We start from the raw sequence: 26,175 nt of genomic DNA on the forward strand, positions 1-26,175 counted from the left end.
AACAATGCCCTTCACCCGTGTATCCTAACAATATAATTAACTTATCATTAACATGGTGAGTCTGTCCTGTCAGCAGGACAGGGCATACTCAAATATGATGATATAGGAGTCTGGCCATTGCCTGTAAGGTATTATTCTGTGCTTGACTTGTCTGTGGGGCAGCTCTCCCAATGTTAACACCAGTTCTCAGATGTTACTGGGGAGGATTTTGCAGGGTGTACCTTTGTCATTTCTAGTGCTGAGGTCAATGCTAGGTGGTCAGCCCAGTTTTATTCTTATGCAAATTTTCTGTAGTGGTTTGATACAGCTAAATGGCATTCTAGGCCAGTTAGCAGTCAACCACACTGCTGTGGGCCTGGAGGCACACGTAGGCTAGACTGGGTAAGGGCCGTCCTTTCCCTAAAGGGTATTAAAGAGCCAGAAAGATTTTCATGACAATTTGTTAATTTCAAACTCCGTCACTGATTCTGGATTTACTGATTAACTGAATTTAAAGTCTACCTGGTGCCTTGCTGGGATTTGAATTCATGTCACCAGAACATTAGTGTAGATCTCTGGATTACTGGACCAGTAACATCACCATTCCTGCTTCTATGCTGCTAATGTTCAGGTCACCAGCTGCAGTTTGCCAACAAGCGTCAGGGGTAGCAATGTAGGAGCCGTGCGCTCATTATTAGCATTAGAGTTTGATCTCGTGCAGTGTAGTGTAAAATTGAGTACTCATTATTAGTGCACTGTCACATGCTTACCTTGCAGCGTAGAGCCATTAGCTTCTTCATGTGGAATTACATACATTTTGTCAGTGCGGTTTGGAATCGTGTACTCACTATCCTTGCAGTGCCATGTGGGGTTCTGTACTTACTATTAGCGCAGTGTGGTTCCGACATCGCACGGCCTTGTGTAAAGCTGTTAATCCATCCCGAGTCCTGAAGTCCAAATGAGCTCCACCGTTTTTCAGCAACTTGATAATCTCAGATGTGCTCTCCAGCTGTGCAGCCAATGTCAGTGGACATTCTGACAGTAAAATGACAAGGGAATGTGTGATTTAGACTGATAGCAGATATCCTTCAAAATCAAGTCAAAAAAGGAAACGCATTAAGGAAAATAACATAGGGTGTAACATTGAATAGATGGCCTAGATTTGTCCTCAATTTATCTCTGGTACAGCGAGAAACTGCCCAGAACTTTCCCCAAGGTAGATCAAATAGGTGGTATACAAGAGCTCTAGAAAGGGATTAAATGGGGGGGGTGGTAGAGATCATGATAGGCTAAAATATGCAGGGCCTGTGCAAGGAGATTAAATGGGTGGGTCAAGTCTATTAAAAGGAAGAGTGTACTTGGGTGGCGCAGTCATGTACTGGGTGTCTTTTTCCTGTTCCATGCTTTTCTATGTTTTTTACCATTACATTCCAGGCTTTCTCCTGACATTTTTAATGTGCCCTCACGGTGGTGAGAGAGTCTATTAAAACTTACATCTTAGGCATGTCAGAAGTGGGGTATGAGGGGGCACGATATGCTAACAATTATTGCTTCGCCACAAAATACATCGTAGATTATTTGGAATGCCCATAATATTCTCTGCTTCAAAGAGGTCGTAAATACCATAATTTAAAATCTCTACATTCAGGCTAAGGCTAGTAGTCAGATTTATTTAGAAACACCCTGGGAGGAAATTACCAGGCCTTTAAAAGGGGTTTGGAGGTAGGGCTGAGCAAAATTAGACAAAAAATGCATCGGCCAGTTTGCCTCCAACCATTTTTCCCAGGGGCAGACTGAGTCCAAACCCGGTAGTGGTGGGAAGCCAACTGTGGAGGATAATTAGGCAATTAGCTGCAATCTTCCACCAACATGGCACATTTTCCAGCATTGCACATGCCATACATTGTGGCAGCACCAAGGTAACTCAGAGGAGGCAGCTACGTAACAGCAGGTCAAAGTGCCATAAAAGTTCAAGGTTTTCTAACCTATAACAACAAAAAATGGCAATCTGATGTCTTCCGCTGGCAGAGCCTTGCCATTGCATGAGGAGCTCCTGTAGCTTGACCTCTTTGATGGTTCTCAGGTGATGCAGTGGCAGCTGCTCCCATCAGGCTGCTCATATATATGGACATATGAATTAGGAGCAGGAGTAGGCCATTCAGCCCCTCAAGCCTGCTCCATCATTTAATAAGATCATGGCTAATCTAATTATGGCCTCAACTCCACATTCCTGCCTATCCCTGATAACCTTTGATTCCTTGTTAGTCAAGAATCTTTGCCTTAAAAATATTTATCGACTCTGCCTCCACTGCTCTCAGGAAGGGGGTTCCAAGATCCACAACCCTCAGAAAAATATTCTCCTCATCTCTGTCTTAAATGGGAGGCCTCTTATTTTTAAACTGTGTCCCCTAGTTCCAGTCTCTCCCACAAGGGGAAACACCCTTTCAGCATCCACCCTGTCAAGTCCCCTCAGAGTCTTATGTTTCAATAAAATCACCTCTCAATCTTCAATACTCAAATGGATTGAGGCCCAGCTTGTCCAACCTTTCGTCATAAGATAACACTCTCATCCCAAGTATCAGTCGAGTGAACCTTTTTTGAACTGCTTCTAAAACATTTATATCCTTTCTTAAATAAAGGAGACCAAAACTGTACACAGTACTCTAAATGTGGTCGCACCAATGCCCTGTACAGCTATAGCAAAACATCCCTACTTTTATATTCCACTCTGCTTGCAGTAAATGACAACATTCCATTTGCCTTCCTAATCACTTGCTGTACCTGCATGTTAACTTTTCTTGACTTATGTACCAGGACATCCAAATCCCTCTGTACCTCAGATTTCTGCAATCACTCTCCATTTAAATAATATACTGCTTTTCTATTCTTCTTGCCAAAGTGGACAAGTTCATATTTTCCCAAATTAAACCCCATCTACCAAATTTTTGCCCACTCACTTAACCTACCTACATCCCTTTGCAGACTCCTTATGTCCTCTACACAACTTACTTTTGTACCTATATTTGTGTAATCAGCAAATTTAGCAACCATACATTTGGTCCCTTCATCCAGGTCTTTGATATAAATTGTAAATAGTTGAGGCCCCAGCACAGACCCCTGTGAAACTCCACTCGTCACATTTTGCCAACTCAAACAAGACCCATTTCCCCTACTCTCTGCTCCATGTTAGCTAACCAATCCTCTATCCAAGCTAATGTCACTCCCTACACCATGAGCTCTTATTTTGCGTAGTAACGTTTGACATAGCACCTTGTCAACTGCCTTCTGGAAGTCTAAGTGCAGTACATCACAGGTTCCCCTTTATCTATGTTGCTTACTCAAAGAACTCCAAAAATTAGTCAAACATGATTTTCTTTTCACAAAACCATGTCGACTCTGCTTCATTGCACTGAGATTTTCTAAATGTCCCACTGTAATGTCAATAATAGATTCCAGCAATTTCCTTACAACTGATGTTAAGCTAACTGGCCTGTAGTTTCCTGATTTCTGTCTTCTTCCTTTCTTGAATAGTTGAGTCACATTCCAATCTGATGGAACTTTTCCAGAATCTAGGGAATTTTGGAAAATTAAAACCAATGTATCTACTATCTCAACACGTGCCTCCATTGCATCCCTCTCACTCCTATTGCATTTTCCTCAGCAGCATTCTCCTTGTAAATGCACTTAAAGCTGCCAGCCATCCTTGCAATGGAGTGCACTGAATCAATCTACTGCCTCCTCAGGTTGCCCGCCAGACATCCCTAATTGCAAGGCATATTGCTGCTGTGAACAGGGTCAGGACCAAAAACGCACATAGAAGCAGTAAGGCACAGAGAATTAATGATGGTACATGTATCCACAAAAGCAATGTGCATTTATATAACACATTTAACTTAGAAAAAATGTCCCAACGACTTCACCTAGAGATCATGAGGATAGAATCCATCCAAAGGATTCAATTATCCTCTTTAAATCTATATTTTTTATATTCTGTTAAAATGCAAGACTGTGGTTAGAATCAGAGTAATACATACATAACAGAATATAATCAGAGGTTACAGCATAGGAGACCATTTGGCCCATCATGTCTGTGCCAGCTCTTTGCAAGAGCAACTCACCTAGTCCCACTCCTGCCTTCTCCCCGCAGAAATACAAATTTTTACTCTTCAAAAGGCGATTGGATAATTATTTGAAAAGGACGATTGATCCTGCCTCCACCACACCCTCAGGCAGCGCATTCCAGATCCCAACCAATCGCTGCATAAAAAGGTTTTTCTTCATGTTGAAGTTTCTTCTTTTACCAATCACCTTCAATCAGTGTCCCCTGGTTCTTGACCCTTCGGCCAATGTTGAAACAAGTTTTGGTAGACTTCTCAGTGAATAAGTAGGCAACACACTTCCTAGGTCAACTTCATGGAGTTCAACCTTACAAGTAAACTGAATTTAAGTTGAACAACTCATTCAGTCTACGTGCTTCAGTATTCTTTGTATTTTAATGTCTTCATGCCAAAAGTAACCTTTATGGCACAAGCTTTAATACTGAGACATTAACCATCTCCTTTCCAGGCACATGCAGGATAGGTAAGCTAATAGAATTAATAAATTCATGCCTATAGACTCCTATGTATTTATTTAGCACCTTTCATAACCTCAATGCCTCAAAAGCAGTTCATAACCATTGAAGTACTTATGAAGTGTAGCCAGTGTTGCAAAGTAGGAAACACATCAGCCAATTTGCATACAGCAAGTTCCCATAAACAATGTGATAATGACTAAAAAATCTGTTTTGGTGATGTTGCTTGAAGGATAAATAGTGGCTGGACAGCAGGGAGAACTCCCCTGCTCCTCTTTGAATAGTGCCATGGGATCTTTTACATCTACCTGCAAGGGCATACATTCTATCTGCTTATCATTATATCCAAAATACAACACCTGACAGTACAGCACTCTTAATAATCCACTGAAGTATCAACCAAGATTATGAACTCTGAAGTGTGGTGGGGTTTGAGTTTACTACATTTATGACTCAGAAGTGACAGTATAACTGCTAATCCAATGCTGACACCTTAGGGAGAGCAGGAAGAACAGGAAAAAGACAACAGAGAGAATAACAGATGAAGAAGATAAAGAATTGTAGAGGTAGCAGAATAGGATGGAGAGGATGACAGAAGGATGATAAGGAAGTGAAAGGGGAGGTGGAGGATGTAGACAAGAGAACAGTGAGGAGATTGAAAGAAGAAAAAGGATAAGCAGCAAAAAGGGGGAGAAAGGTTAAGTGAGAACAGAATATTGAAAATGGAAAGAATTGACTAAAGTTTGTGGAAAGAGGTAAATCACTGTTATGATCTTGATAGAGATCAGTAAGGTGTTTTTCTTTTGAGAAAAACATAAACCCAGGTATTTACTAAAGGAATGAAGCAATAAGGTTCGTGGTTTAAAACAAAAGAATTTTACTACACAAAAATCAAAGAACATGAATACTAATAACTACATTCCATCTCAAATAGTCAGCTACATTAAAGATATTAAAAATACAACGAAGACAAATTCTTATACTTTAAACAAAACTTAACTCAACTTTCCTTCTATGTCCATTTGACTTACACCACCAATAACTCAAGTCAGACTTATCAGAAATTGGAAGATTGACCATTTGGCCCGAGTACTGTTTCAAAGATTTGTATGAAGGCTGAGATTTCTTGGGTCTTCTGCTTACTTCTGGCAAGGCTGTCCCTTCAAATATCCACCAACTGTCCTGCAGTTGGAGACTCCTAATTCAACACAGGCATCACTAGTGTCATAAGGAGAGCCACCTCCATCAGAACCCTCTAAGTTCTAATATTTTTTTAACTCTGGAGTCTTGTATCTAAAACTCTGTCTCTGAGTTTGGCTATCCCAGAAGTTCAATTCACTGTTAGTAGGGTCCTTCAGTTATCAAGGTTTCTGCACCTTTTTAGCCAGCGCACAAAATTTCAACAGAACTCTGCTTGTAAAAGATATTTTTCCCCTGCAGCAAGCTTGTTCTAAACTAAAAACTCAAACCTTGCTTTGAGACCAGAGCCATGTCCATGACCTACCCCTCCTATAATTAACTTCTTGTTGACCCTTTTTCTATTGTTTTATCATGCAGGCAAGTTCGTCATGTGATCAGTTACTGGAAGCAAGGTGCTTTACCAGAAATCATCTCGTTAGAATCACATCTCCCAAGACTGAAGTTTTCTTTTACAAAATGGAAGGATCTGGACATGTGGATGCTAACCTGGGATTTGTTTTAAAAAAGGTCATATGTTCACTTTGGAACTGTCAACAAGCAGGCCTCTTGCAAAATAATCACCTGACCTATATGGTACTTAAGGAGTTGTTTGTGTTGAACTGCAAAGTTCTTTAATTAATGAAAAGCTGGGATACAAAAAAGGCAATCACATAGGTGAGCAGAAAAAAACTGAAGTTGCGAACCTGCTTGTTTTGAAGGAAGTCTTGTTGGAGAACGAGCTGATGAAGGAAGGCTACCTTGACTGGCTCCCTCTCTCTACCCTGCCTAAAATTGTTTGTGGCTATCAACCTAGCCAGAGAACCCTCATCTGAGTGTAACTAGTCTGCATTTGGACCTGCAGAGACCAGTGGTGAGAAATTCCAGCCATTCACCAGGACCAGTGGCCTGACTTCACATGGGAGAATTCCAGGTTGACAGTGTCGAGACCCTGTGGACTTTAGCCTTTATTTTATAACACCCATCCTCCAAAGTCCATCACTGGAGAGAGACTGTTTATCCTTTCTCTATGTGTGTGCATGGCGCTGGGGGAATTCTTTAGGAAGAGATAGGTAGTTAGACTTCCCGATTACAATTGTGTTAACCAGTGCTTGTAACATGTTAAAAGAAGTTCTGTTTAAAAATAAAGTAATCATTGAGTTTTTTGAAAGAAGCCTGGTCAGAGTCTCTTTCCTTCTGGGTACTAGAGTATAAGTAAACAATTGGCCATTTTGGTGAGAAAATTGAACATTTAAAGTTATGGTGTGGCCTGTGGAATAGTGGGGCTTGATAATTTGCGCACTCCTCCCATCCCAGTCGTAACATCCTAGAGAGACTTGGTTCTTAAAGGGACCATCAGTCCAACATAAAATATAGGGAGGAATTTTACAGCCCCTCCCACCAGTGGGATTTTCTGGTCTCGCCAACATCAATGGACTTTTGAAAGGTTTCCGCATTTTCCAGCCCTGCCCCCACTGCTACAGGCCGTAAAATTCTGCCCATTGTTCTTTTTTCCCCCAAAAGCATGTGGGCCATCACAATTGTTTAATGCTGTACAGCTCTTTAATCATTGCAAGTTCTGTCTCATCAAATCCCTCATTCAGGTTTGCAGTAACATTTTCTTTCAACCAACAAATTAATACAGATATTGCTAGCACATGGCCCAGCGAGTATAATGGAGCTGTCTTACCTCCTGTGTCTGGATCATGGAAGTTAGGATCCAATCCTTTATCCAGCATCTTACCGATCTTCTCAGCATGATAGTACTGGATGTATTCCATGAACTTCTTGAGATTCGCCTAGAAAAGGAAACAAAAAAGAGGATATAACAGATGTTTGATAAATCTCAAAATCGGGAAGCAAACAGGTAAATAAAGGTGTTTTAATGTTGCTGAATCTGGCTTCAGGAGAGTGGTACTGCAATAGCCTCCAAGAGATGCTTTCTCTGTAAGCACAATGCCCCTCCCCTCTTGGCACCAATCCCTGAAATGAACAAGGCTGATGTATTTATTACAAAGGAGGAGGAGAAAGGGAGCCAAGAAGAAACACGAATTAGTGTATCACCTTCGAAATTCTATCGCACAATTAACATTGTAAACTTCCTCTGGCAGTCCACAGAGGTGAAGATGTGCCTGGAGCAGCAGAAAAAGAATCAGGGGAAGTGGCCAGAGGTACCAAAGATACCGGTTTTGAGGAGGGAGATTTAAAGAGGGAGTCAGAGATTGTGGAGTCACAATGGCTTTTGGCCACCTTTACATCCAAACTACACTCCCCCTCCCCCACATCAGGTTCGTAGAAAAGGCTGTATTCCAACCTGTATTGTACCTTCCCTGGGAATATTTGACGTAGGTGTATAGAGGGGGCTTTACTCTGCATCAAACACATGCTGTACCTGCTTTGGGAGTGTAAGATATGACAGTCTAAAGGGAGCTTTACTCTATGCTGTATCTGCACTGGTAGTGTCTGATGGGACAGTGTAGAGAGAACATTACTCTGGATCAAACTCATGCTGTAGCTGCTCTGGGTGGTTTTGATGGAACAATAAAGAGGGAGCTTTACTTTGTATCAAGCCTGTGCTGTTCCTGCCCTGGAAGTGATGAAAGAAAGCGTGAGAGGAGCTTTACTTTGTATATATCCCTTGCTGCATCTGACAGTGGGTGTCTAAGATTTAAAATATTCCATTTCCAACATTTTTCCCTTTGATCAGCACCAAAAAATCAAAACCAACATTGTACACACGGAGTATCCACTGTGTGCAGTGTGTCATTGGGGCCTGAACCATTTCCATTCTCTCTGCACTGTCTGAGCCAATCCCATTTTCTCGACAGATAATCCTGCACACATAAATCCCTCATTCCCAGGATCCAGCTTTTCAAGTGCAGTTTATAATCCGCAAGCAGGATTATTCACAGCTCTCTGCAATAGTTCAATATGAGGAAGAGTCAGGAGGAAATCTCCTGAGCTGCTTATCTTGCTTTTGTGGAACGCAATCACAGATCAGCTTCATTTTGTCACAAATTCAATTCAGTTGTTGGTATCAGACCCATTCCATTAAAGACTTTTGTTCAACCTTGGTCAGCAGGTGTGCACTGGAAGATGCCAAGCATGGTCCCTGGTCTCTGTTGAGATTGCTGATCTTTTGCGACACAGTAACAAAGACAGAACATTTCTTATCTGCAGACCCAACTAATCCAATGCTCTCCACACTGATCTTCCACTCTCCATAAACCGCAACCTACCTGCCAGTTGTATACTTCAACCCACCAAATCCCACTCATCCATCATTCCTGTCATTGCTGACCTACACAGGCTCCCAGTCCAGCATCATCTCAATTTTAAAATTCACACCAATTTTAAATCCTGCTTTGCCTCACAACCCCTCCCTCTATCGCTGTAACCTTCTCCGGACATTCGATCCTTCGCAAATTGCATTTCTCCGACCATGGCCTCTTTTACATCCAGGATTTCCTTTGCCCCACCAATAGCAGTTGCACCTTCAGCTGCCAAAGCCTTAAACTCTGGAAATCCCTCCCCAAAATATTCCACCTTGCCACCTCCCTCTCCTCCTCTCAGACAGACACTCAGTCTGCCACAATCTACCTCTTTGACCAAATATATAAATACAACCTAAGAAATAAGTTATGTATATACATATGCACACATAAAAGTGACACTAGGGCCATTTCTTATGCAAATCAGCAATCAATCAGAAGCTGCCACTCAAAAGGTTACTTCAAGTTTCCTTACCTTACATTGTGGGGCTAGGCCATAATTTGTGCCCCCACCTTCCCCCCAATTGCCTCTCTAACCCCAACACACCTGTGGTTCTCAGTCAGCCAGTCGAATTCCCTCCCCCTGTCCTGCGATACTAATTCAATGACGAGAGCAAAGGATTGCAGGGGCAGGAAATCTGAAATAAAAACAGAAAATGCTGGAAACACTCAGCAGGTCTTGCAGCATCCATGGCGAGAGAAACAGGTCAAGGACCCTTGGTCAGAACTGGCACCTGAAACGATTTTCATGAGGCCGGTAGACCCAATTTGCAGCGGCTGTGTCTCTTATTGCACACATGCAGCTTGTGGTTCAAGCATAAGCCAATTACTGCAACAAATGAAAACCATGCACTTCAATTTTTTTTTCCAATCCTAGTTTAATCCGTGATGTGTTCAGGGTGCTTGGGGACAGCTGAAGCTCAGAGAGGAAAAAAAAACAAACAAGAACAGTAGAAGAAAAAGGAGACTACTGGAAGCAAAGTGCCATTGTTATGTTCTGAACCAGAAGTCCTGAATTCTGACATGCTGTCTCAGCAGCACTCTTTCACAATGCAAGCTGTTGCTGAAGAGATGCTTGGTAAAGAACAAAGATACAAATTAATTTAATATCCTTTCAGGTTTTGGATTTATTTTCCTCGTTATAAACATGCACCTTCTAGCCCAAGGAATAAATCACAGATAAGCCTCCAATAATTCCACCTCAGTCCTCAAGTTATTACAATTTGTATTAATTTTGTTCAGAACATAATCGCCTAGATTCAGCATTATTTTAACATTAGCATTCGCCTAATGAGAAAGAAATATAAATGGAGTTGGGAGGTAAAATATTTCATGTTTTGATGAACGCTGCATTGCTGCCATTAACTTTATCTGCCACGACCTTAAGAACTCTCAGGTTCATTTGGGGAGACCGACATTCTGATTGTTCCTTTTTGTCTGTTAGTGAATTTTCCACTAAATACTGCTGCTAAATACACGTTAGACTCTAAGTCCCGGTTTCCAAAGGCAAGGGCTTGAATTTTTCCCTTGGTGGGTGTGCACGATTGGCGGGCCTGAGAGCAATCGGGAAACAGGCCCCCAACCGCAATCGGCCTATGACCGCGATTTCACGCTAGCTGACCAATTAAGGCCTGTCCAGCCTGAAACGCATCTTCCCAATGGTCGGTAAGGGCTGGGCAGAGGCTTGTCGGGCGCCGGGTCCAATGACAACTCAGCGGGCGGTTTAAAATTGGCAGAGGCAGCTCCCCGAAGACTGCTGAGGGGAAATCATATTCTGCGGTCTGGAGTCCAGAGCAATGGCCTCAACAGCGGCTGGAGACGTCAGGCGGGAGGGCAAGTCGCCTGGGCACTTGGCCCCCGGTGTTTGGGCAAATGCCTTGCGGTCCTCGTGGAGGAGGTGGGTATCCGGTGGGACATACTCGTTCCAAGGGGTGGCAGGAGGAGGCCATCGCACCAGACCATAAAAGCTTGGGAGGAGATGGCAGCCGAGGTCAGCAGCCATGACATCATGAGGCGCACATGGGTGCAGTGCCGCAAAAGGTTCAATGACCTGCTGTGCTCGGTAAGGATGAGCACTGTGCTGGCATGGATCAGTGTGGAGAAGTGCTTAATGGTTGGTTGTCCCCCATTGAGAGGTCAAGGGCAGGCAGAGGTCCCCCCAAACCACCTAATCATGATGAGGTATGAAATGGATGCTTTGGAGCTGGAGAGCCACCGCCCACCTCGGTCAGCCGGTCATGGAGAGGCGGGGTCTCTGATGAAGGTAAGCGTGCAGTGCACAGAGGTGAGAGTGTCAGATTGTGCAAACATTCTTGTGTAGTCTCTTCATTAATGACAGCCTCAAACCTGGAGTCCCCACTGATCATTGAAAGACGATGGCACCATGATGCAGATCTCCATTGCCTCACCAGGGTGCCTGACATGCACAGTGACAGTGTGATGACTTAAATCAATGACATGTTGTTCTCCCTTAAATTTGCCAGCAGGCACTCAAACGCAGGGCCCTGACTAGCCACCCCTGACACCAGAGGACCACAGGCTTCAAATGCAGCTGCGTCACACCCGCTCTCTGAACCAGGCACCAGCGCAGATACAAGCACCTTGGTGGGCGTTAGGTCAGCAGCTAGAATACTGGTGCACAGCGGTGAGGGCACTTCACACTCGCTTGAGGAGTAGGTGGAGGCAGAGTGCGCCCAGGGTGCCGGCAGTTGGAGGACTGCTGGAGACCAGGACGATGCTGAGTCAAAGACAGATGATGAGCTTCTGGATTTGTCCATTAGGCGGCAGATGCTGGTCGATCTGGTGGAGATCCATGAGGGTACGTGTGCCATGTTCTCTGTCATGGAGAAGTCCATGCTGAGCATGAGCACTGCGTTGACCCTCATGGCCGTGTACATTGCCTCCTCCATTGAGAAAGTGGCGACTCTCATGGAGAGGCAGCTCCAGGGACAGAATCAGGGGGTCCTGGGGTTGTGCTCAGACCTGCAAGCCCTCACACAGGCAATGGACTGAGTATGCTTCATCTTTTGTTGTAGGGTACGCCAGTATGTAATGCCGGATGTGGGTGGCTCCCAACTTTATTGTTGCACAGGCACTGAGTGGACTTTGGATTCTACTGAAAGGGTCATTTCAGACATCCAGGATGGAGGCGGCAGCCTTGGCACGAGGTGGGAGCAGATCTTTAGCAACCTAGCTGAAGGAGTGTTGGATCAAGGCATTCCTAGTGTCCCTGCCTCCCTGAGGATACAGAAGTCTGCCTCCACGCCCTCAGTGTTCTCTTCACCATGTTCCTCTTCTGACTCAAGATTGGATTCGTCCTCTGTGGCCTGTGGAGCTGTGTCAAGATCCTCTTCCTTCAGTGGGTCCTCCCTTGCCAGTGCCAGATTGTGGAGAGTGCAGCTTGTAACCACTATCAGTGACACCCACTCTGGGGGGTGTTGTAGTGATCCTACTGAATGGTCCAGGCATCGGAAGTGCATCTCAGTTCATAGCACCCTCGCCTTTGAATCAGAGGGTTGTGGGTTCATGTCCCACTCACGGAAACCAAGAACTGTGATTGTACTCGAAAGAGTTGCAATCTGTGACTGTTGATAACTCGAAAGAGTTTCAGTAGACCTATGGTCCTCTCTATCACCCCCTTGTGGAGGCATGACTCCTATTATAATGCTGCTCTGCTTCTGTTCTCGGGTGGTGGGAGGGGCTCATAAACCACTTTTTCAACAGATAGCCCGTGTCACCCAGCAGACATCCATCCAGTCGGGCTGGAGCACTGAGTAGCCTCGGCACCTGGGAGTGCCTCATGATATAAGCATCATGGGAGCTGCCAGGGTACCATGCACAGATTTGCAGAATCTGAGTGCTATGGTCACACACTATCTGCACGTTCATCGAGTGGAATCCCTTCCTATTAATGAAGGTACCTGACTGACCCGCTGGCGCCTTGATGGCCACGTGTGCAGTCGATGGCACCCTGGACGTGGGGGAATCCAGCATTCGCTGCAAAGCCTCTGGCTCGCTCAGCCTGGCTGGTCTCATCAATATGGAAATGAATAATTGTCATGACATGCCCGAGCAGAGCTTCTGTCACCAGCTTGATGCAACTATTGACAGCTGATTGGGACACTCCACAAAGATCCCCCACTGACCCCTGGAAAAGGCCAGAGGCAGAGAGGTTGAGGGCCATTGTGACCTTCAGAGCCACTGGCATGGGGTGTCCATCCACTCAGTTGAAGGTGATCTCAGGCCCAATCATATGACAAACAGAGGTCACAGTCTCCCTCGAGAGGCGGAGCCTCCTTCAACATTGTACCTTGGACATATTGAGGTAGCTGCATCGCTGCCTGTAAACCCTGGCAGCAGGATAGTGACATCTTCTGCGGCCCCTTCCGCCTTGGACTACCTGTTGGCCCTGCGCCCCTTGTGCCTGCGCCTCTCCTCCCACAGGGTCCCTCCCCTGGAAGCTGCATTAGGACACCTGGCCTCATCTCCCTTCTGACCCTCTCTTCCTCCTCAGGGGAGGCGCCTCCAGCAGAGACCACAATCCCCATTACCAGGGTAACAGAAGGCTGTCTGATACTTGAAAGGGTCCACACGGTCAAAACTCTCCCGGGGCCTTGGAGACACCGATGAGTCCTGAAATGAAGCCTGGAAATGTTAAGAATGAAGCTTAGGACAGAGATGAAGCTGTCAAGTTCAAATAAGCAACCAGCAGCAAACTATCTCCCAAACTCCCCACGACTCACACTGGCAATGCTGCTGACCCTTTTTATCCCACCCATGGATGAGGTTTTACAAAAAGTGGACTGCCTGCCCGCCCGTTTTGCCCATGAGATCGCACGGGCAATGTAAAATCGGGTTCACTTGCCTTTTTAATGGCCTTAAGTGGCCTTTTAGTCGACGGCAGGCACGGCTCCAACACCTGCGCTGCCCGCCAACCTGAAGATTGCGCGCGTGCGGGATGATGTCAGGGTGCTCGCCCGAGTCGTCTCGTGCGATTTCATGCCCAACCGGGTTGGGTGCGTGCTCACCCGTGAAGCGTAACGTTCTGCCCAAGAGTTTCATACCATCTAATAGGTAATGAATTATTACGCTGCAAAGTCATCTGGTCTGTCTTTTTCAATCCACTAATCTATTTTATAAAATTGGGTATTCGAGGTTAATTGGAGGATATGTTCTGTTGCTGGAGAAGCTTCTCAACTGGCTTTGTTTTTGTTAACTTTGTCACTTGTGTACGTGACAGTGTGATGCCTGAGGCGGGGTACAAGTCTTGAAACCTTTACCACATACTCGCTGATGACCTGTAGTTTTGCTTGTGATGTGTTGGGGTTTTGGGGATAATGTGCCAAATATTATCAGGAGTGCTGGCCTCTACTGCACTGATTTTCCCACCCAAACCTTTCACTCTGGAACGCTGACTCACCCATCGAAGCCCATCCCTGAAGTTCAGTTATTGTCCCATCAAAGCCCATCCCTGAAGTACCCCGCCTAACTCACTCATTGAAGCACCCCTAATTTGTTCCCTCACTATCACCAGTAACATTCCAGCTCTGTCCTGAGGAATGTCTCTTTCACCCCTTCCTGGATCCTTGGCCCAGCCTTTGTTTAAAGATGATTCCTGGTCTATGTTTTTCTCGCTGGTTTACATGCCTGGCTTTGGTTCATCCATAGTCTTATTTTAATAATTTATATTCTTCATGAGGATTCCCATCAAATTCTTCAAACCATCAAACTCTGGGTATTTTACCCTTCCCTAAAAGCCCATCCCGCTCACATCTGGAATCACATTTTGCGTTCGCTGCAGCACATACGTGTCACTCTTGTTACGTATATGTTACACCCAATTTCTGAAACTGCCCATTTCATGAAATGGCCAGTCAAATTGCCCATTTCCTGAAATGGGCATCCTACTTGCAAAGATCATGAAACTGGCAGTTTGACCACCTAGTTCATGAAACAGCCAACTTTTATAAACGAAAAAAAATTTCATTCACAGATGTAAAATCGGCTTAATTCTGTTTACTGAACTCTTACGTTTCAACCAGTATTACATCCAAGCTATTCTTTGGTTCATGTTCTATTTCATTCAGGATCACACCTAAAGCATTTAGATAGCTTACACAGCAATGTTTACAAAAACAGCATAAATACAATTCATACATATTTAATATGCCAGAACTGTCAATGTTGTCACAGGACTTGTGGCTGTGACAGGCACTGTTACAGCAGAGACCTGCTTTCACATAGGAACATTGTCTTGATAAACAGTTACTCCTGCAGTGACATCTCTGGAAACCTTGCCCACCACAAACACTTTGAGCACATACAATCTCACGAAGGCTGAGTTGTTCTGGTGGGATGTCCTCTGCATTCAGTCCACTGTTCTGCACAAATTCAAACTGATTCCTGGGAATATAGTTCACCTATCACAATCCCTTTGACTGTTCCAATGGTGTAGCGAGTCCCATCTGCTGCCAGCACCACACCTATAACATTTGGTGGGTCACCTTTGTTGCAGTCAAATGTTGACACTGGAACAGCCACATTGGCTCCAACACCAACAGTCTGAAGCGACCTTGTGCTGTGTGCCATAATCCGGTTGGCTTGCTGCGCAACGCCCTGGTATACCACTTTCCTTTAGCTTCAGCTTTATATCACCATTACTACATTGCACATAGCCTTGGCTCTGGGGATGTCTGGGAAACCCATTGACCAACATCAGTTTTCCTCCCCCCCCCCCCGCCCAGAGTGTTGCCAGTTCACGGATGACCTGTGCTGCAAACTCCCTTATATTATCTGACTGAAGAATATGTGGAGCTGCAATGTCTAGAAATATCAGAAGCAGCTCACGGGCAATCTCAGCTGCTGTCTTGGATTTCAGAGGATGAATGACATGGAACTTGGTCAGGTACTTTATGTAATGCAGCATGAAACAATAACTTCCACCCTTCATAGTCTGTATGTCAACCAGGTCTTCTTGTCCATGTTCATTCAAGTCGTTGTCAGACAGAGGTCTCCCAACCAATCCTGTTGCTGTCTCCTGCCGGCAACACTTTCCTAAGCATCTCTCACAGAGACTATACAGTGGGATGTTTGCATACTTTTCAGAAAGTTTCTGGTCAGCCTTCTTTTCGCCACCATGGCCAGTTTCAATGTGGGCCTGTCGCATGATGTCTAGGACAGCTTCCTTGGTAGCCATGTACTTACCATTGCTCTTGATAACCTTGTCCACACTACCTAGAGATGTCAGCAGGAAAGGTTTCAGGATGTGATATTCATCTCTTGGGAGTTTCTATCCAGTTTTCCCACATTTCAGGACAGCAATAACCTTCTGTTCATATTCAGCAGACCACAAAACATCTCTCAATACAGTCATTCGTCTTCAGTGTTTGCAGGGGTTATGCTGATTAGTATAGATTTCTATGCTTATACACTGGTTCTACAATAGGTGTGAATGCCATCACATTTTCATCTGGGTACATCAAAGGAGAGATGAACTTGTCACCAATGAACTGTTAAGTGTCACTTTCCATATGAGCCTTTGAAGTCAATATCATGTTATTTGCACTTCCAGCATAACTTGCTTTCCCAAATTTACAGTGTTCATGCTGTTATTGAGCAAGTTTGTACATGATATTATGCTTATACATTGCAACACGCTTGGGCAACAATTCCATGAATAAGATTTTAAAACTAGTACATAGCACCGGCCACTTCATGAAATGAGCAGTCAATGAAATGAGCAGTCAAACTGTCTATTTCATGACCCGTGCAATGGGTTTGCCCAGTTCATAAAATGGGTTCTACCAGTGCCCAGTTCATGAAACGATCAGTTTCAGAAATTAGATGTAACATATAATCAGAGTTATATGCAATATCCAAGACAGACCATGATAGCCTATTGAATGTAAACTGAAAGTTAAATATTTTTTTGCTTCAAGCCCATAGCATGATTAGTTACCAAGCACAATGCAGAAGAAAAAGGGTTGGATGCATTGTCTCCGACCTCTTTGTACTTCACATGCATTTCTGGGATTTCCTCAATGGGGAGCTGAAACACCTTTGACCAGAATGAATGGGATCATGTTAATCAATAGGAATAAAAACAAACACACCACACCCAGTATCAATCTAAGCATCAGAAAAGACAACATATGGCCTTGCAAAGTCCTCCCTACTAACCTCAGGGGCTTTGTGCCAAAATTGGGAGAGCTGTATCACAGACCAGTCAAGAAACCGCCCAACATTGTCATTCTCACCGAATCATACCTTACAGGCAATGCCCAGACACCTCCATCACCACCCCTGGAGACACCCGCAGAGGCAGCTGTACAGTTGAATACAGCCAGGAGGGAGTTGCCTTTGAAGCCTATAACAATGACTCGGACCCCAGGATGTCTCATGACATCAGGTTAAATATGGGCAAGGACACCTCCTGCTGTTTACCAACTACCATCCTCCCTCAGCTGATGAATCAGTGCTCCTCCAAGTTCCCACCTGGAGAAAGCACCGATGGCAGTAAGGACATGAAGTGCACTCTGGGTGGGGGATTTCAATGCCCATTACCAGAGTGGTTTGGTAGCACCACAATAGCACCATTACTAACTGAGCTCAGGCGTTGCTCGGATAGTCTGGGGGACAGCCAAACCCTAAAGGAAAAATCTGCCAGACTGGGCTTGAGGCAGGTGATGGGGGAATCAACAAGAAGGGAAAACCTGCTTGATCTCATCCTCACTAAACTACCTGTCACAAATACATCAGTCCATGACAGTATTGGTAGGAGTGATCACCACACAGTTCTTGTGGAGGTGAAGCCCTGTCTTCACACTGAGGGTATAATACATCTTGTTGGGTGGCACTACCACCATTCAAAATGGGATAGATTTGGAATGGATCAAAACTGGGCATCCATGAGGCACTGTGGGCCAGCAGCAGCAGCACAACTGCATTCAACCACAATCAGTAACCTCATGGCCCGGCATATCTCTCACTCTTTCATTATGATCAAGCCAGAGGACCAACCCAGGTAAATGAGGCATTCCGGAGAGCATGCCAGGGGCAGCATACAGCATACCTAAAAATGAGGTGCCAACTTGGTGAAGCTACAATGCAGGGCTACATACATGTCAAACAGTGGAAGCAGAATGCTATAGACAGAGCAAAGCGATCCCACAACCAGCAGATAGGAGCAAAGCTATGCAGTCCTGCCACATCCAGTCATGGTGACAGTTAAGCTAACTACAGGAGAAGACTCCACAAATATCCCCATTCTCAGTAATAGGGGATGCCAGCATGTCAGCGCAAAAGGCTGAAACATTTGCAGCCAGAAGTGCCTCCTCCTGAGGTTCCCAGCATCACAGTTACCAGTCTTCAGTTAATTCAATTCACTCCATGTGATAATCAAGAAACACCTGAATATACCAGATACTGCAAAAGCTATGGGCCCTGAAAACATCCCGGCTGTCGTATTGAAGACTTGTGCTCCAGAACTAAATGTGCCCCTAGCCAAGATGTTCCTGTACAGCTCCAACACTGGCATCTCCTTGACAAGGTGGAAAATTTCCCAGGTTATGTCCTGTCCACAAGAAACAGGACAAATCCAATCCGACCAATTACCGCCCCATCAGTCCATTTGCGATCATTAAAGTGATGATTGACAGTGTATCAAACAGCATTACAAAGCAATGCTCATCAATGTTCAATTTGGGATCCATCAATGCCACTTGGCTCCTGACCTTATTATAAACTCAAGAACTGAGGTGGGAGTGACTGCCCTTGACCTCAAGGCAGCATTTGACTGAATGTGGCATCAAGGAACCCTGGCAAAATTGAAGTCAATGGGAATCAAGGAGAAAACCCTCCACTGATTGGTAGCATACCTAGCACAGGGGAAGATGGCTGTCATTGTTGGAGGCAAATTATCTCAGTCCCAGTACAGGAGTTCTTCAGGATAGTGTCCTAGGCACAACCAACTTGAGCAGCTTCAACAATGTTATTCCTTCCATCATAAGGTCAGAAGTGAGATGTTAGCTGATGATTGCACAATATTCAGTATTCTTTGCAACTTCTCAGATGCTGAAGCAATCCATGTCCGTATGCAGCAAGATCTGGGCAACATTCAAGCTCGGGTTGATAAGTGGCAAGTAAGATTCCCGCCACATGAGTACCAGGTGACGGCCATCTCCAACAAGAGAGAATCTAACCATCTTCCCTTGACATTCAATAGCATTATCATTGCTGAATCCCCCACTATCAACATCCTGTGGGTTACCATTGACCAGACTCTGAACTGGACCAGCCATATAAATACTATGGTTTCAAGAGTAGGTCAGAGGCTGGGAATTCTGAGGCGAGTAACTCACCTTCCGACCCCCCCAAAGCCTGTCCACTGTCTACAAGGCACACACATTTCTGACTTGGAACTATATTGCCATTCCTTCACTGTCGTTGGATCAAAATCTTGGAACTCCCTTCTAAACAGCACTGTGAGTCTACCCACACGACATGGACTGCAGCTGTTCAAGAAGGTGGCTCACCATCACCTTCTCAATGGCAAATTGGAATGAGCAATAAATCCCTTGCCATGCAAGAATAAATTAATGGCAATTAAGTGGATTGATATCAGCATGCCTCCTGCCTCCTTTTCTTTAGTCTCTGCTTGAGGAAGGCCCAGGCACAGTAGCACATGGACATTAGTACTTAGTGCTTTGGGCATTCGTCCAACCTCCTACAAATAAGGAAACAGAAGAGGCAGGCAACTAAGATTGCAGCAGGGCTGGAGGTATTATGGCTGTAGGGTTATAGGTTTCTCCACTGCTTGTCAGGTGCATGTTAAAGTGTAGCACTCTCACCTGAGTCAGAAGGTCATGGGTTCAAGCCCTGCTCCAAAGTCTTGATCATAGAATCCAAACTGGCAGCTTAGTGCAGTGCTACACTGTTGGCTAGGACACTAATCTGGGGCCTCACCTGATGTTAAGGTTCCCACAACAATATTCAAAGAATCACAAGGCAGTTCTCCAGTGGCCTGACTAATATTTATCAACCAACTCAAACAACGCCAATAAAACAGATTACCTGGCCATTTATCTTTGTGCTTGTTCGTGGGATCTTGCTGTGTGAAAATTGGGTTCTTTGTTTCTAACATTACCTACAGTAGCTCCACTTCAAAAAGTACTTAGTTTGCTGTGAAGAAATTTGTGATGCCCTGAGATTGTGAAAGATACTAGATGAAAGCAAGTTTATCACTTTTTAAACTTTGAACATGCCAGTTCCATGGCTGTTCCTCCAGTGGAGAGTATCAGAGCACAATAAGGGCCTGAATCTCCAGATACAGGCTAATCAACTGGAGGGCAGAGAAAATTGGCCTATCAGTGCTCTATTTCTATATCGATACAACCCACTAATCACGACAACTACCAGATGTGAGCAGCATGGCCTGACACATCACTGCTGCCTACAACGCGCGATAAAAGTGTTGCTTATCCTGTTACATAACAGGTGACCTGACAAGACACAGCTGGAAACAAAGAGAATGGAGGCAGAATCACAAAATCAACTCAGAACCAGAGCCAATTGACCTGTGTAACTTTGGAGAGAGGGGCACTGATGATATTGTCTGGAATGGACAGTAAGTCCCAATGGCAGAGGAACAGAGAATTTGGAACTTCACCCATCTCACTCCCATATCTAGAGAGGCCCCTCTAATCCATCTTTCATTTTGAGGAGATCCCTTTAATGCTCTCTTTCTCATGAAAAGCAGAGAGATGCACAATGGGCAACTGATCCAATTGCACTCATTACTTTTAGTTCAAGCCAAAATTACCTGGACACTCCTCTCACAATCCAGTATCTGGGAAAGACCTTCTATTCCTTTCTCTCACACGATTCCAGGGAGGCCCCTCTAACCCCTCTCCCATACTCTAAACAGGAGACATATGCTATTTTGCCTGTTTTTCTTTAATCAATTGTCCTGAATTTTGCTCCGTTGTTTTTAAGCTCTAAACGTACTGTCCCACACACTATACCTCCTTCCTACATTTCCAGTATTTGAAGTCAATACACATACCTGACATGAACTCATTTTTTCCCCACAGCACCTCAAAATGTGAATCTCCTGATTCAAAACCCTAAACTCAGTTTTACTTATCCAGTCCATGATGATTTCTCTCATCTTCTGCCACACACTTTTTCACCTTTTGCATCCTGGGGCCTTTTCACTTCTTTGTGGTTCCTCAATTTGAGAGAAAACGGCCACATGAGCCCAGGAAGTCAATAATCAAATCTAGTCCCTAATTCAAGCAGGATGGTAGACAAGCTCTGCTATCAGAACATGCCTTAACGTATTTATTCTTCCAAAAGGAAATGAAACAGCGAATTACAAATGATAATTAATATTTAAGCCTTGTCAAAAGTACAAGGGGAAGACAGGACCAAGAGAAGAGCTCTTGCACATTAATCATTGAAAACACAAAATTAATTAACCAGCTGCCCTTCCAGCCTTTCACCAAATGCTCCGGAATGCGAGGATCCCATGGGATTGATTCATAAAAAGAGAGAGTCAGCAGAGCCAGCCACTTCTGGCAGTGGTTCAAATCCTTCCTCGATCTATTAAAACCACAGCATCAGTTAGGAGAAATTAACATCAAAACGTATGCAAGTGAGAAATGTTATTGCTTAGTTATGGACAGTTCAGTCCAGTCAAGAACCTTATAGCTCCTGGATTAGTCTCAGCAAAGAGGTTAGAGAAATAATACAGGGGTTCTATATGTAACACACAGAGGGGAAGAGGCCCTGTACAATACCCAGAGTGAGAGGGCCCCCCCCCGCCCTTCAACTAACTTGCCTCCTGCCCTTCCTTGCCTGAAAGTGTCCACTCCCTCAGTGGTTACTGTTCTCTCAGCTTCAATCACAACTCCTGGTTCCTTACCAAAGGTGCAAGCAGGAGGTCTGATGATAGATGAGTTTGAGTAGATGACTCAGACTAGCCCGATTTGGCGCTAGCCTAGTAGACACTTCCAGTGCATAATCAGGAGCAGGAACCCTGGGCAATTCATTCTCGCCTAACCCAGGGACTCTGCTGTATGGAACATGGCTGTTGTACAATCCCAAACCAGTCAACTCGACTGTGGCTAGGATCGAAATTGAGCACGAAGCCTTCCGAGCATCATTCCTTCCGAGAAGTGTGGCTCACTTTATACTCACCTTTACTGATCTAAACACCTCTTCTCCTTCAGGACTTTGTAAAAAACACAACCAAACCCCCATCTACACAGTCATCAACAACAGCTGCACTTTCCATTCAATCTTTGGGTGCAGTTGCTGTGTGAATGAAGACATTATTCATCCTATAATGTTTCTCACAATGTCCGAGACAAAAATGAGAAGGACACGAGAGTGCACTGAATAAGAAAACAGCACAAAGGTCATTACTACCACAAACTACCCATCCTTGGAAATACTCAAGCTATTTAAATATTAGAACAGGGCACCAGCACAAAGTCGGAGAGCCCAAAACAAGGGGTTGGGGGTTAACATTTGGACAGAATCTCAGAAATCAATGGATTTATGTACAGAAAGGAAGCAAGCAAGACTGACTTGCAATTATATATGCTTTTCATGATCAAAGGAAGTCCCAAAGTGCTTTACAGCCAATTAAATATGTGGCTAATAAACATAGGTCCTGTCACATAAAATAGCCCTATTTCTATTGATGAAATAGGCCAAGAACTTGTGGTCTTGGTTCCTCAGGCCTTAAATCTCAGGGGTGTCACTGGGATGCGCGGGACTAATTGGGGTCTATCCTGTTTACGCTAGGTTAAGAACATAAGAAATAGGAAGAGGAGTAGACCATTCGGCCCCTCGAGCCTGCACCGCCATTCAATAAGATCATGGCTGATCTTCTTTCGTTTCGATTTCCAAACTCCCATCTAACCCCAATAACCTCTGCTTCCTTTGCCTAACAAGAATCTGCCTTAAAAAGATTCAATGACCCCGCCTCCACAGGCTTCTGAGTTCCAAAGTCACACAGCCCTCACAAAAAAATTTCTCCTCATCTCTGTCCTAAAAGGGCGATCCCTAATCTTAAAACAGTGCCCCCTAGTTCTGGACTCACCCACAAGAGGAAACATCCTTTCAGCATCCACCTTGACAAGGCCGTTCAGGATCTTGTATACTTCAATCAAATCACCCCTCACTCTTCTAAACTCCAGTGGAAACAAGCCCAATCTGTCCAACCATTCCTCATAAGACAACCCACTCATCCCAGGTATCAATTTAGTAAGCCTCATTTGAACTGCCTCCAATGCATTTACATCCTTCCTTAAATAAGGAGACCAAAACTGTACATAGTATTCGAGGTGCGGTCTCACCAATGGCCTGTATAACTGAAGCATAACATCCTTACTTTTATGTTCAATCTCTCTCGCAATAAAGGATAGCATTCCATTAGCATTCTTAATTACTTGCTGAACCTGCATATTAACTTTTTGTGACTCATGTACTAGAACATCTAGCTCCCTCTGCACCTCAGAATTATGCAGCCGTTCTCTATTTAAGTACTACTCTGCTTTTTTGTTCTTCCTGCCAAAGTGAACAACTTCACATTTTCCCACATTAAACTCCATTTGCCAGATCTTTGCCCACTCAATCTACCTGTATCCATCTGCAACCTCATGTCCTCTTCACAACTTACTTTCCTACCTATCTTTGTGTCATCTGCAAATTTAGCTATGATGTCTTCACTCCCCTCATCTAAGTCATCGATGTAAATCGTAAAAAGTTGACGCCCCAGTACAGACCCCTGTGGGACTCCATTCATTACATCTTGCCAATCAGAAAAAGTCCCATTTATGCATACTCTCTGCTTTCTTCCAGCCAGCCAATCGTCTATCCATGCTAATATGTTATCTAATACACCATGCGCTTTTATTTTCCATAATAATCATTCATGTGGCACCTTATCAAATGCCTTCTGGAAATCCAAATACAGTACGTCCACAGGCACCCCTTTATCCAATGCACATGTTACCCCTTCAAAAAACTCCAATAAGTTGGTTAAACACGATTTTCCTCTTACAAAACCATGCTGACTCTTCCCAATTGCCTTGAGCTCTTCTAAGTGCCCAGCTATAACTTCCTTAATGATCAATTCAATAAATTCCCCATGACAGACGTCAAGCTAACTGACCTGTTTTCTGCCTCCCTCCCTACTGGAATGGAGGGTTTATATTTACTACCTTCCAATTAGATGGAGCCTTTCCAGAATCTAGCGAATTTTGGAAAATTAACACCAGTGCATTAACTACCTCAGTAGCTGCCTCCTTTAAGACCCTAGGATGTAGTCCATTAGGGCTTGGAGACTTGTCAGCCCACAACTCTATCAGTTTGCTCAGTACCATTTCCCTAGTGATTTCAATTTCATCAAGTTCCTTTCTCTCATTCACCGCTTGATTTGCAGCTATTACCGGAATGTTTTTTGTATCCTCTATAGTGAGCACAGAAGCAAAATATTTGTTCATTTCTTCTGCCATTTCCTTATTATCTACTATTAACTCCAATTCTCATTCTCTAGAGGACCAACATTCACTTTACTTACTCTTTTCCTTTTTAAATACCTGTAGAAACTCTTGCTATTCATTTTTACATTTATCACACAATTGTAACCGCATTGGTGTTTCCTGGTCAGAAGAATAAGTATTCCTCCATGTTGAGCAACATTTGGAGGAAGCACTGAGGGTGTAAAGGCACTCTGGTGGAGAACTTCAATGTTCCTCACCAAGAGTGGTTCAGTAGCCCCACCACTAACTGCACTGTCCTAGGCCTGAAGGACATGTCTCCCAAATTAGGCCTGCAGCAGGTGGTGAGAGAACCAAGAAGAAGGAAAGCCTACTTAACCTCACCAACCTACCTGTCACAGATGAATCTGTCCATGACTGTATTGGTCAGAGTGACCACTGCATAGTCCTTGTGGAGACAATGTCCTGTTTTCACACTGAGGATACTTCCCATTGTATTCTGTAGCACTACCACTGTGCTAAATGGGATAGGCTCAGAACAGACCTCTCACCTCAAAACTGGGCATCCATGAGGTACTGTGTGCCATCAGCAACAGCACAATTTTATTCAACCACAATCTGTAACCTCACGAGCAAATCCCTCACTCTTCCATTACCACCAAGCCAGGGGATCGATCCTGGTTCAATGTGGAGTGTAGGAAAGCATGCCAGAACAAGCATCAGGCATACCTAAAAATGAGTTGCCAAAGTGGTGAAGAAACAACACTAGACAACATGCATGCTTAAAAAGTGAAAACAGTACACTCTAAATAGAGTTAAGTGCCTCCAGAACCAATGGATCAGATCAAAGCTCATTGCAGGCCTGCTACATCCAGCCACGAATTGTGGGGGGCAAGTTTAACAACTAACGGGAGGATGAAACTTCACAAACCTCCCCATCCTCAACCAACACATCAGTGCAAAAGATAAAGCTGAAGTATTCGCAACCATCTTCAGCCAGAAGTGCAGAGTGGGTGATCCACCTCGGCCTCTTCCTGAGATTCCCACCATCATAGATGTCAGTCTTCAGCCGATTCAATTCACATCACATGATATCAAGAAATGACTGAAGGCACTGGATATTGCAAAGGCTATGGGCCCTGACAACATCCAGGCAATAACACTGAAGACCTGTGCTCTAGAACTAGTTGCTTCCTCAGCCAAGTTACTCCAGTACAACTACAACACTGGCATCTACCCAATAATTTGAAAAATTGCCCGGTTATGTCCTCTCCATAAAAAAATAGGACAAATTTAATCCTGCCAATTACTGTCCAATCACTTTACTCTCAATCATCAGCAAAGTGATGAAAGGTGTCATTGCCAATGTTATCAGGCAGCATTTACTCAGCAACAACCTGCTCACCAGTGCTCAGTTTGGTTCACCAGTGCTCAGTTTGGTTTATGTCAGGGTCACTCAGCTTCTGACCTCATTACAGCCTTGGTCCAAACATGGACAGAAGAACAGAATTCCAAAGGTGAGGTGAGTGACTGCCCTTGACATCAGGGCAGCATTTGACTGAGTGTGGCATCAAGGAGCCCTCGCAAAACTGAAGTCAATGAGAATTGAGAAAAACTTTCCCCTGGTTGGAATCACACCTACCACAAAGGAAGATGGTTGTGGTTC

The 26,175-nt window shown here is 44.4% G+C and overlaps 1 protein-coding gene across 2 annotated transcripts in view; it reads right to left on the bottom strand.

Moving 5' to 3' along the window:
* Positions 1-26,175, bottom strand: part of shank3a (SH3 and multiple ankyrin repeat domains 3a) — a 1,183,771-nt gene that overhangs the window by 581,693 nt on the left and 575,903 nt on the right. For both annotated transcript variants that reach the window (XM_078553129.1, XM_078553130.1), the window contains exons 6-7: positions 7,419-7,527; positions 863-1,014 (exon numbers count right to left, since the gene is read on the bottom strand). In XM_078553129.1, coding sequence (XP_078409255.1) covers positions 863-1,014; positions 7,419-7,527 — 261 coding nt within the window. The remainder of the gene's footprint in view (positions 1-862; positions 1,015-7,418; positions 7,528-26,175) is intronic.

This window comes from Cetorhinus maximus, chromosome 12 (assembly GCF_964194155.1).
Source record: "Cetorhinus maximus chromosome 12, sCetMax3.hap1.1, whole genome shotgun sequence".
In the NCBI taxonomy this organism is placed as follows: Eukaryota; Metazoa; Chordata; class Chondrichthyes; order Lamniformes; family Cetorhinidae; genus Cetorhinus; species Cetorhinus maximus.